This window comes from Salmo trutta, chromosome 20 (genome assembly GCF_901001165.1).
Source record: "Salmo trutta chromosome 20, fSalTru1.1, whole genome shotgun sequence".
In the NCBI taxonomy this organism is placed as follows: domain Eukaryota; kingdom Metazoa; phylum Chordata; class Actinopteri; order Salmoniformes; family Salmonidae; genus Salmo; species Salmo trutta.
In genome coordinates this window covers 44,513,901-44,524,752 of record NC_042976.1, presented here as the reverse complement: position 1 = coordinate 44,524,752, position 10,852 = coordinate 44,513,901, and the positions used below count along the sequence as shown (strand labels likewise).

General features: G+C 40.9%; 1 protein-coding gene across 2 annotated transcripts; it reads right to left on the bottom strand.

Annotated features, from left to right (window-relative positions):
- bcs1l (BC1 (ubiquinol-cytochrome c reductase) synthesis-like) lies at positions 1–6,580 on the bottom strand. 2 transcript variants are annotated; one of them, XM_029703490.1, is made up of 8 exons: positions 6,426–6,580; positions 5,717–6,095; positions 3,852–3,991; positions 3,491–3,685; positions 3,288–3,351; positions 2,855–3,027; positions 556–673; positions 1–452 (listed from the first exon to the last, which is right to left on the bottom strand). In XM_029703490.1, exons 2-8 carry the CDS (start codon positions 6,034–6,036, stop codon positions 200–202), a joined length of 1,263 nt encoding a protein of 420 aa, XP_029559350.1. In that variant the 5' UTR covers positions 6,037–6,095; positions 6,426–6,580; the 3' UTR covers positions 1–199. The 2 variants fall into 2 exon arrangements, with proteins under 2 accessions (XP_029559350.1, XP_029559351.1); XM_029703491.1 differs by having other exon boundaries at positions 5,717–6,580.
- Positions 6,581–10,852: the final 4,272 nt, after the last annotated feature.

Genomic DNA, 10,852 nt, shown 5'->3' with positions numbered 1-10,852 from the left:
CTCGTGTGCCTTTGATTTTATTTAAAACATGTTTAATTTACACTCACTCACTTTTATTCAGTATGTGACTTTGCCATAAAAAGCACATAAAAAGTTTGACAAGTTACAGCATTTTCCGTCTCAAACAGAGTCCATTTAACTTCTCCTTTCGTGTCAAACTGCTTCTGTGACCTTCCTTCCCGGAGTCCTTTAAGTCTCCTCACTCCTTCATCTTGGCCACGTTGTCTATGGAGCCCGTTGGGTCCATTTTGAACAGCATGAAGTGCCCCTGCACCTGGGCAGCACTGATGTTGGGGTGGGCGGCCAGCGCGCTCTCCGCAAAGCGGTCCCCCTCTGTGGCCGGCTCGGCTGGGTAGAAGCGTCGGAACATCTGGGTGAGCTGCCAGTGGGTGCAGTGGCCCACATATTGTTTCAAGTCCACACGGCCCGGCCTGATCAGAGCTGGGTCCAACCTATAGGGATGAAGGGAGATGGTAATCAGGATACACAAAGGATAAGATCACAATACAAACAAATGTTACTAGATACTGTATTAAATCTCAAGGTGGCTCATACCTGTCTATGAAGTTGGTGGTCATGAAGACTATTCTGGCCTCTGACGAGGCCACTCCATCCAAAGCGTTGAGGAGGCCACTGAAGGTCAGCCTGCCCATGCCCTGGTAGGCCAGAGGGCCTGTGGGACAGATAGATGCAATAATGAGTCCTAAAGAGCAACCGAACTGGAAGGAAGAGTCTTGTTTTTATTTTATTTAACCTTAATTAAAGTAGAGAGTCTTGATCGAGCCGTCCCCATAGTAAGCATAGTGAATGACAATCAAGTAAACATTAACTAACCTACAGTTGAAGTGGGAAGTTTACATACAGTTACGTTGGAGTCATTAAAACTCGTTTTCAACCAATCCATACATTTCTTGTTAACAAATTATAGTTTTGGCAAGTCGGTTAGGACATCTACTTTGTGCATGACACAAGTACTTTTTCCAACAATTGTTTACAGACAGATTATTTCACTTATAATTCACGGTATCACAATTCCAGTGGGTCAGAAGTTTACATACACTAAGTTAACTGTGCCTTTAAACAGCTTGGAAAATTCCAGAAAATGATGTCATGGCTTTAGAAGCTTCTGATAGGCTAATTGACATCATTTGAGTCAATTGGAGGTGTACCTGTGGATGTATTTCAAGGCCTACCTTCAAACTCAGTGCCTCTTTGCTTGACATCATGGGAAAATCAAAATAAATCAGCCAAGACCTCCACAAGTCTGGTTCATCCTTGGGAGCAATTTCCAAACGCCTGAAGGTACCATGTTCATCTGTACAAACAATAGTACGCAAGTATAAACACCATGGGACCACGCAGCCGTCATACCGCTCAGGAAGGAGACGCGTTCTGTCTCCTAGAGACGAACATACTTTGGTGCGAAAAGTGCAAATCAATCCCAGAACAACAGCAAAGGACCTTGTGAAGATGGAGGAAACAGGTACAAAAGTATCTATGTCCACAGTAAAATGAGTCCTATATCGACATAACCTGAAAGGCCGCTCAGCAAGGAAGAAGCCACTGCTCCAAAACCGCCATAAAAAAGACAGACTACAGTTTGCAACTGCACATGGGGACAAAGATCGTACTTTTTGGAGAAATGTCCTCTGGTCTGATGAAACAAAAATAGAACTGTTTGGTCATAATGACCATTGTTATGTTTGGAGGAAAAAGGGGGATGCTTGCAAGCCAAAGAACACCATTCCAACTGTGAAGCACAGGGGTGGCAGCATCATGTTGTGGGGGTGCTTTGCTGCAGGAGGGGCTGGTGCACTTCACAAAATAGATGGTCCCGTGTGGCTCAGTTGGTAGAGCATGGTGTTTGCAACACCAGGGTTGTGGGTTCAATTCCCACGGGGGACCAGTACGGGGAAAAAAATGTATGAAATGTATGCATTCACTACTGTAAGTCGCTCTGGATAAGAGTGTCTGCTAAATGACAAAAGTATAAATGTAAAATGTAAATGTATCATGAGGAGGAAAATTATGTGGATATATTAAAGCAACATCTCAAGACATCAGTCAGGAAGTTAAAGCTTGGTCGCAAATGTGTCTTCCAAATGGACAATGACCCCAAGCATACTTCCAAAGTTATGGCAAAATGGCTTAAGGACAACAAAGTCAAGATATTGGAGTCACAAAGCCCTGACTTCAAACCTATAGAAAATTTGTGGGCAGAACTGAAATGTGTGTGCGAGCAAGGAGGCCTACAAACCTGACTCAGGTACACCAGCTCTGTCAGGAAGAATGGGCCAAAATTCACCCAACTTATTGTGGGAAACTTGTGGTAGGCTACCCGAAACATTTGACCCAAGTTAAACAATTTAAAGGCAATGCTACCAAATACTAATTCAGTGTATATAAACTTCTGACCCACTGGGAATGTGAGGAAAAAAATAAAAGATTAAATAAATAATTATCTCTACTATTATTCTGACATTTCACATTCTCAAAATAAAGTGGTGATCCTAACTGACCTAATTTAGGGAATTTATACTAGGATTAAATATCAGGAATTGTGACAAACTGTATTTAAATGTCTTTGGCTAAGGTGTATCTAGACTTCCGACTTCAAGTGTATGTGGGAACTCCTTCAAGACTGTTGGAAAAGCATTCCAGGTAAAGCTAGTTGAGAGAATGCAGAATGTGCAACGCTGTCATCAAGGCAAAGGGTGGCTACTTATATATTTTGATTTGTTTAACACTTTTTTAGTTACTACATGATTCCATATGTGTTATTTCATAGTTGTGTCTTCACTGGTACTATATATATATATATATATAGCAGGACAAGCAGGTGCAATATACATACTCTCGATGGGCAGCAGCTCTCGGCTGACGAAGGCGGCGTCCACGTCCTCCAGTAGGATGATACTCTGCTGCGGCGCCACACTCAGCAGGTGGTTGAGGCGGTCGTCAGACAGGCTGCGGTCGCTCAGACTCATCAGGCAGATGCTGTAGCCCAGCTCTCCAGCCAGGGCAGTGCTGAAACACACAGACAGAGCATGCAACAACAAAACATTCAGTTCAAGGAGGCTAATGCCATCTCTGTAAACTGGGCCAATTGACAACAGCAAAGGTAAGTGGAAAATCATGTCAACTTGTATTTTGAGAGATCTATCCCTTTAAACTGAATAAATGTTTATAAGGGATTATACACAGATAAGTGTGGCGAGTAAACACCACTAACACAAAGCTTCAAAGCAAGGTTGGGGCTGCCATACTACCATCATTAGCATACTCACATGAAGCTGCTTTTCCCACAGCCTGGAGGTCCATACAGCAGATAACCTCTCCTGTAGGGGATCCCTGAATGCAGAACACAAAACACAACCACATTAACCCTGACAAGACCATACACTCATCTGCTTGTATGGTGAACAGGGATGGGGTCAATTCAATTTCAAAACAGCTATTCATTTGTCATTAATTACTGAATTGGAATTACCTCGGTCTGTGTACCACTTGGGGTTTCCGATGAACTCCTTCACATCATCTACAATCCTATCGGCCAAGCCCTGTTCCAGGACCACTGAGCTGAGGGGCCGTCGTCGCCGCGGGAACCCAAAGGGCCTCCACTCGGAGCCCAGGGCCGTGTACATCACCGTCCGACCCTCCTCCTGCTTCAGGGCCAACTCCCTGGCTGCATCACACCCAAACAGACAGACAGCCAATCAACTCCATATCACAAGCTAGTAATACAGCCAATCTCCCTCATCTGCAACAGCCAATCAAATCAGATATCAAGTTGTATGCACATTTTCCTGGGCCACTGTCAGTGTCTACTTGTCTAGATGATTCTAGTGTACCTTCTTGCAGGATGTTGAAGAAGACGTCTCTGTTTCTGCCCATGGCGGTGAAAGTGACTGACTCCCAGGGAGTGCCTGTGTGGAGATCCACCATCTGTTTCTCTCTGGTCCTCTCCACTCGGATCCACTTCCTCCCATACCTGCACTCAAACAGGGATGGCAGTCAGCACAAAGTTTACCAACTCACACGCTGAAACAAAAGCGTTTTTCTAAATTCTGGTATGGGTTGCTAGAGCTGTGTACATATACAGTCAGGTCCAAAATAATTGGCACCCTCGATGAAGATGAGCAAAAATAAATAACAAAGTGAAAATTGAAAATGATTTTATATTAATACAATTGCTCAAAGAAAGAGAGGCAACCAGTTTTCTGCTAAAATGTCCTGATACTGGGTAAAGTTCATGCCGCTGTTGACCTTAACAAGGACCCCGTGTGGCTCAGTTGGTAGAGCATGGCACTTGCAACGTTTGATTTCCACAGGGGACCAGAAGGGCTGGGAATTGCCAAGGACATCACGATACGATATTATCACAATACTTAGGTGCCGATACGATATGTATTGCGATTAGATACTGTGATTTTATTGCGATTAGATGTTCAAAACCTATTTCTCACCATATGTCTGCTGCAGAGGGACAAGAGAGAGTCATGAGAAAACTAGTTTTGATCAGTCATGGAAATAAAAGTGCTGAAAATAAATTGGCTCCCTATTTAAAAAGAAGATGGAGAACAAGCTATGAAGGAAAGACACTGGAGTTTTGGTGCAGGTACAGCCAAATAGCGCAAAAATATTGCGATATTGTCAAAAGGATACATAAAAAATAATATCCCGATATGTAACTTCATCAATATTTTCCCCCCAATCACTAAGTAGGTATTGGGTTATTTTATGAATATGCATATTTCTTTCTATGCAAAATTCACCACTTGTGTGCGTGGCCAAAGAGCTCTATTTTCATGTAATCTGACTATGGCATCAGTTCCAATCTAAGTGCCAATGCCATTTAGCAATCTCCAGGCATTACATTTGTTGGATGACATCAAAATACATCTCTTTTGCCACACACACCAGTGGTGGGTTTTGCATCAAAAGAATCATATTCAGAAAATAACCACTTACCTACTGTAAAATATGGTGGTGGATCTTTGATGTTACTGGTAATGCCCTTGTTAAGGTCAACGGCATCATGAACTTACCCAGACAGTAGCCGGACATTTTAGCCTAAAAACCTGTTTTCCTCTGCCAGGAGGCTGAAACTTGGCCGCAAATCAATCTTCCAGCGAGACAAAATCCCCCCCAAAAATTGTTAATTGACCACAAAATCTACATTTTGCAATGGCCATCTGTCTCTGGACTTGAATCCCATTGAAAACCTGTGGTTTGAATTGAAGAGTGCAGTCCCTAAGCTCAGACAAATGATATAAAGGATTTGTAAAGATTCTGTATGGAGGAATGATTTAAGATCCCTCCCAAGACTCAGTGTCGTTATCCTCACAAAGTGAGGTATTAAAAGGTATTGAAAAAAATCGTTTTTAACCCCCATATTTTTTAGAAGAATTATTACATATTAAAAAATATATATTTCTCTGAGTATAAAACATATTTTGAGCACACAATATAGCTCAGTATGTTAATTTATTTTATAGTGCATTTTTTGCTCATCTTTATCAAGGGTGACAATTTTGGACCTGACTGTGCCTACCTGCGAAGATATCCTACTGTCTGTTGACAATGTTAGGTTCAGCATAATTTTCTCACATCAGCTCAGAGAAAAACAGAAGAACTATGAGAGTCCACTACGACAACTCCAACAGACTAATCAGAGAGTACAGTCATTGTTATTGAGTCTTGTCAACATTTTTACCAGATTATGTGGTTGCCAGGACTGGGGTGGAAGTCAAACTGTGTGTGTACCCGTCCACTCTCGTGTTGCATGTAAGAGGTCTCCACACTCAGGTGCTGCGTGTGCTTGGCGTGCTTGGTGATCCAGCTCAGCAGCCAGTGGTAGCTCTTGTCCCGACTGGGCACCTCCAGGGTGATCATGTAGTTCCTCCGGAAGAAGATCATCCCAAATTGAGCTGATTTCCTGGCCAAAGCAATGGCCGAGCCCACCCCCACCAGTCCAAAGCCAGCCCCGAAGTAAGGGTTGTCCTTCAAGGCATCCACGAAGTCTGATAGAGGCATGGTCCTTGTGTTTCCTAGCTATGTAGCTAGGCTACTCAGAAGCTGTACAACACCTCGACCTAGAAGAAAAATAAGACTTTCTTACAGCTAGCTAAATTACAGTCCGTATCATTATTAGTTAGCTAGCTAAAGAGGCCCAGGCTGGTTGGATCTCTTGCTCTGATCACGCCGGTAAACTTAAATGTCAGAATGTTGTAGCAACAGACAGAAGACTTGCGATTTTGTGCAACTAGGGTAGCTAGCTAGCTAATTAGCTGGCTATATTATAGCTTTCGGACACAACATCGGGAGTTGTGTAAATCAAATCTGTTTATTGGTTTTTAATGGTTGGAGTTCAACCAATACACAGACACCCGATGTTGTGTCCCAAAACTAGCTATATTACATACGTTATGAGCATCCCAAAGAGGTGTCCTCACAGTCTTCCCTTTCCAGTCTCATTCGTAGAACCATGGCACCCTTGGCCTTGTTACACTACAGATTGGGCAGATAATTTCCACAGTGCTGTGGTTTGGTTCATCAGCGTCTTGTCAGCAACATTAAAAAGGTACTTCCGGGTCACAGAATTTCGGAAATGTTTCTAATAAAAGTCCCCAACGTAATAGTAGAAAACTGTCAATAACCTGTATTTATTCACGATCTATGGAAATTGTCTAAACATGAACAATTATTCATATTTGTTCCTACTTAAGTGACAATTGCATTAAACATGGTCCGAGGTCAAGTAAATGCCCCCAATGCAAATCACCTTGTATGAAATACATATTGGCTTATAGAGCAAAAACTATTCTAGGTGCTGCTGTAAAAGTATTGTAGAGAATATTCAGTAGGGTAGGTAGGATGTATATATAGTGGCATTTCATGTAGCACTGAATTATACAGAGTGTTGCTGGCCTTTTAGTATATTTTCAATATCATACATGTTCAGTCGCTCAGAAAAGGATAGAAAAACAAACATCTTAAATTAAATGGATAAGTTATTGTTCTGGACACTGTGGATGCACTAGATGTCCATGTGTCATATTCAGGCGATATCATACATTCAGATGAAGATGGTATAAAGACCATTTCGAGCACACTCACTTTTCCAAAATGTGATTATTGCGCAACAGGACAGTTAAACCGCACTGTCCTCAAACCAATCCATTCTGTCTGCTAATTATCTATAGGCTGTTTCAACTTGTCAATTTCTAATTATTTTCGAAAAAGTTGTATTTTCTAACAACAGTTTGAATTGAGGTGTGTTCCGCCTCCTCATTAATTCACATAGAAGTAGCCCATTTCACTGTTGCGGACAATTTACAGTACCAGTCAAAAGTTTGGGATGAGTCGGACAGCAGAGTGAAGGGAAAGCAGCCAACAAGTGCTGAGCATATGTGGGAACTCCAGCAAGACTGTTGGAAAAGCATTCCAGGTGATGCTGGTTGAGAGAATGCCAAGAGTGTGCAAAGCTGTCATCAAGGCAAAGGCTGGCTATGGAAGAATCTCACTTTTTTGGTTAATTAACACTTTTTTGGTTACTACATAGTTTCCATGTGTTATTTCATAGTTTTGATGTCTTTACTATTATTCTACAATGTAGAAAATAGTAAAAATAAAGAAAACCCCTGGAATGAGCAGGTGTGTCCAAAGTTTTGACTGGTACTGTATATACAGAAACACACAGACACACTTATTTTTTTTACAATGTTTTTCATTTTTTCTTCCCTTTTTGTAAATGTATTTCTATAGCTGCCTAAAACTCTGAAGTTTTGAGAAACAGAGGTAAAATCACATACGTTTCTATAACTCTCATCCCCTTGGAATGAGCGCAACCAAAACAAAACTCATCGCCAATATGGCAAAACATGCAGTCAAAATAAATTGTGTGCCAGGGCTACACACTGGCTAAACACAACACTTATTGATTTCCCACCCTCGAAAGACAATCAGCAAACAAGTTGTCCTGACCATGGACATGTCTGATTTCAAGGGGAAACTCCTACCATATGAGAATCCAGCAAATAAGTTGGTGATTCGTGGAGTTCGTCTTTTTAATGAAAACTAGAGGGTTATGATCGGTAAAGACCACTAGAGGGGTAGAGACCAATACATTATCCTCGAAGTGCTGTAGAGCCAGCACCAAAGCAAATGTCTCCTTCTCGGTAGTCGAGTAGAGTTAAGATAAGAAGACAATATCTTTGAAAATTACCCCACAGGGTGCTAACATTGTACCCAATTTTCATACTTGTGTAAAAGTAAAGATACCTTAATACAAAATGACTCTAGTAAAAGTGAAAGTCACCCAGTAAAATCCTTCTTGAGTAAAAGTCAAAAAGCATTTGGTTCTAAATATACTTAAGTATCAAAAGTAAATGTAATTTCTAAAATATACTTAAGTATCAAAAGTATAAATCATTTTAAATTCCTTATATTGTGCAAACCAGACAGCACGATTTTCTTGTTTTTTAAATTTACGGATAGCAACATTCAGACATAATTTACAAACAAAGCATTTGTGTTTAGTGAGTCCGCCAGATCAGATGCAGTAGGGATGACCATGGATTTTTTTCTTTAAGTGTGTGAATTGGAAAAATGACTTGTGTCATGCACAAAGTAGATGTCCTAACCGACTTGCCAAAACTATAGTTTGTAAACTAGAAATTTGTGGAGTGGTTGAAAAACAAGTTTTCATTACTCCAACCTAAGTGTATGTAAACTTTCGACTTCAACTGTATATATATATATATATATATATATATATATATATGCGCGCCTATGTTAACGCAACTTTCAAAATTATTCCATCAATCTTCCAACCCCTCTGGGTGGATGTCAGTGACAGAAACTCTACCATAAAAGTTAACATTCAAATATCTGGGCACAGCAGAGCCTCAGAATAGGTGATTAGAGAGACTACCATACTTATGGGAAACAATATCCCGGACAAGCCCCCATTTTGTTACGTTCCCCAGCAAGAAACCAAAAATTGCCACTAAAACAGAAGGGGAAACTAACAGAGTTACTAACAACAAACAAAACAGGTGGGGTTCTGGGATGGGTTCTATTAGACAATCATGGGGGTGTCCACTGAAAGTTGACAAGCAACAACAACTGGGACATAAAAGACACCCACCATGAGCATCTGCTAAATTCACCTAAGAAGAGGCAAATACAATTAAAACCCACACCAAACTTAAAGACTGGAAGTACGAAAAACCCAAAATTGCCAAATCAAATAGGGAGAGCGAACTAAAGATGTTAACCCTCCACATCTCTCAAGCCAACTGGAGCTCTGGGCCAGCTGCTATAGGTTAAACACCTTCTGACTAATGAAATGACAAGCCAGCACAGGTGTAACACATACTAACGAGTTAACACCAATCGGTGCACCCAATGCACTAATGTCCAACCTCGAAATATAAATTAAAAAACCAAAGCCCGTAACAGATTTGCTTGATATTCTATTCAGGCAATTAATCACTTAGGGGGGTGCACCCACAAAATGCAGTCAATGTGATGGCGCATTGATTAGACAGACAGTTTGGACCATCACACCAGATATTCTTGTTATTTGTGTGCCCTGTGTAGCAGAAAATTGTACAGTAAAGAGAGACCCCATTTTTCCATCCAGTACAATTGAAATCCCAGCTGTTGGCAACAAGAAACAGATTGAGATCAGTAACATGTCACCCAGGCACAAAATCTACAAGGGGGCATTTCTGGTCAGAGCTGGGTTTTGACACACACTTCTGTTGGCACGAATAGGGAAGGGGTTGGCACGAGTACAGAAGGGGTTATATATTTCTATGAAGTAGTTAATGAGCCTCAGACGCAAACAAACCACTTCGTTCAGAAACAGATTTGTCATTCCACAGTATGAATACTTCTCCAATCACACAGTTGATAAAACGTTACCCATGTAAATGTTTCTAAATACTACATCAGCATTTCCTACGAAAAAAAAGAAAAAAAATTGTATGAAATGTATGCATTCACTAAGTGAATGTAAGTCGCTCTGGATAAGAGCGTTTGCTAAATGACTAAAATGTAAATGTAAAAATGCCCTGAATGCTGAGATGACTTAGAGCTCACCCAGGGAAACCATCTCCTCACTTCAAAAAGGCAATTTCCCAGTTTGAAGCATTGAATTTATCGACATTTTCACAATCCATGTCTCAAGAACAACTTCATTACATTTGTGTAAAGGACATGGTTGAACATCTTGTTCTTAGCAAATGATCTACTCTACATTCACAGTCTAAACATTTCCAGTGAGTGTGATGCCCAGGCAGTGTATGACCAGACTACAAAACAACCGATAGTAGACTACAAAACAACTGATAGTGGAACCGAGGGACATTTCTGCAGAAAGCATCGGCGAATACCTTGTTGGTTCGAATCAACAGAGCAAAGCATGTAATATATCTAAGAATTCAAAATCCTCTTAACATTCAAGCTTTTATGTAACCCATGCCCCAAAGACTTTGCTTGCAAAAATGGACATGGCTTGGATGAAATTACCTAGAAGCTTTACTCTACCTTGCATATTGTGCGATTTCCAGTATAGTTTCATTTTCAGAAGAATACCCATTTGTGAAATTTTGGAAACCATGTGTTTTATGAGTTCGATGACATTCCATTTATTCCCTTCCAACCATTACCTTCCCAAATAAGGTGTCACCATCAAACTACTGTGAGATGTCCTATCATACACAGCGTTTTACCGAATACTTTTATTTTGAAGGCAAACCGGAAAACTGGAAGTCTTAACGTTGCTCGCGGGACGCTAATGTCACGGATAGAATGAGGTATTAGTTATACAAAATCTGTGTTC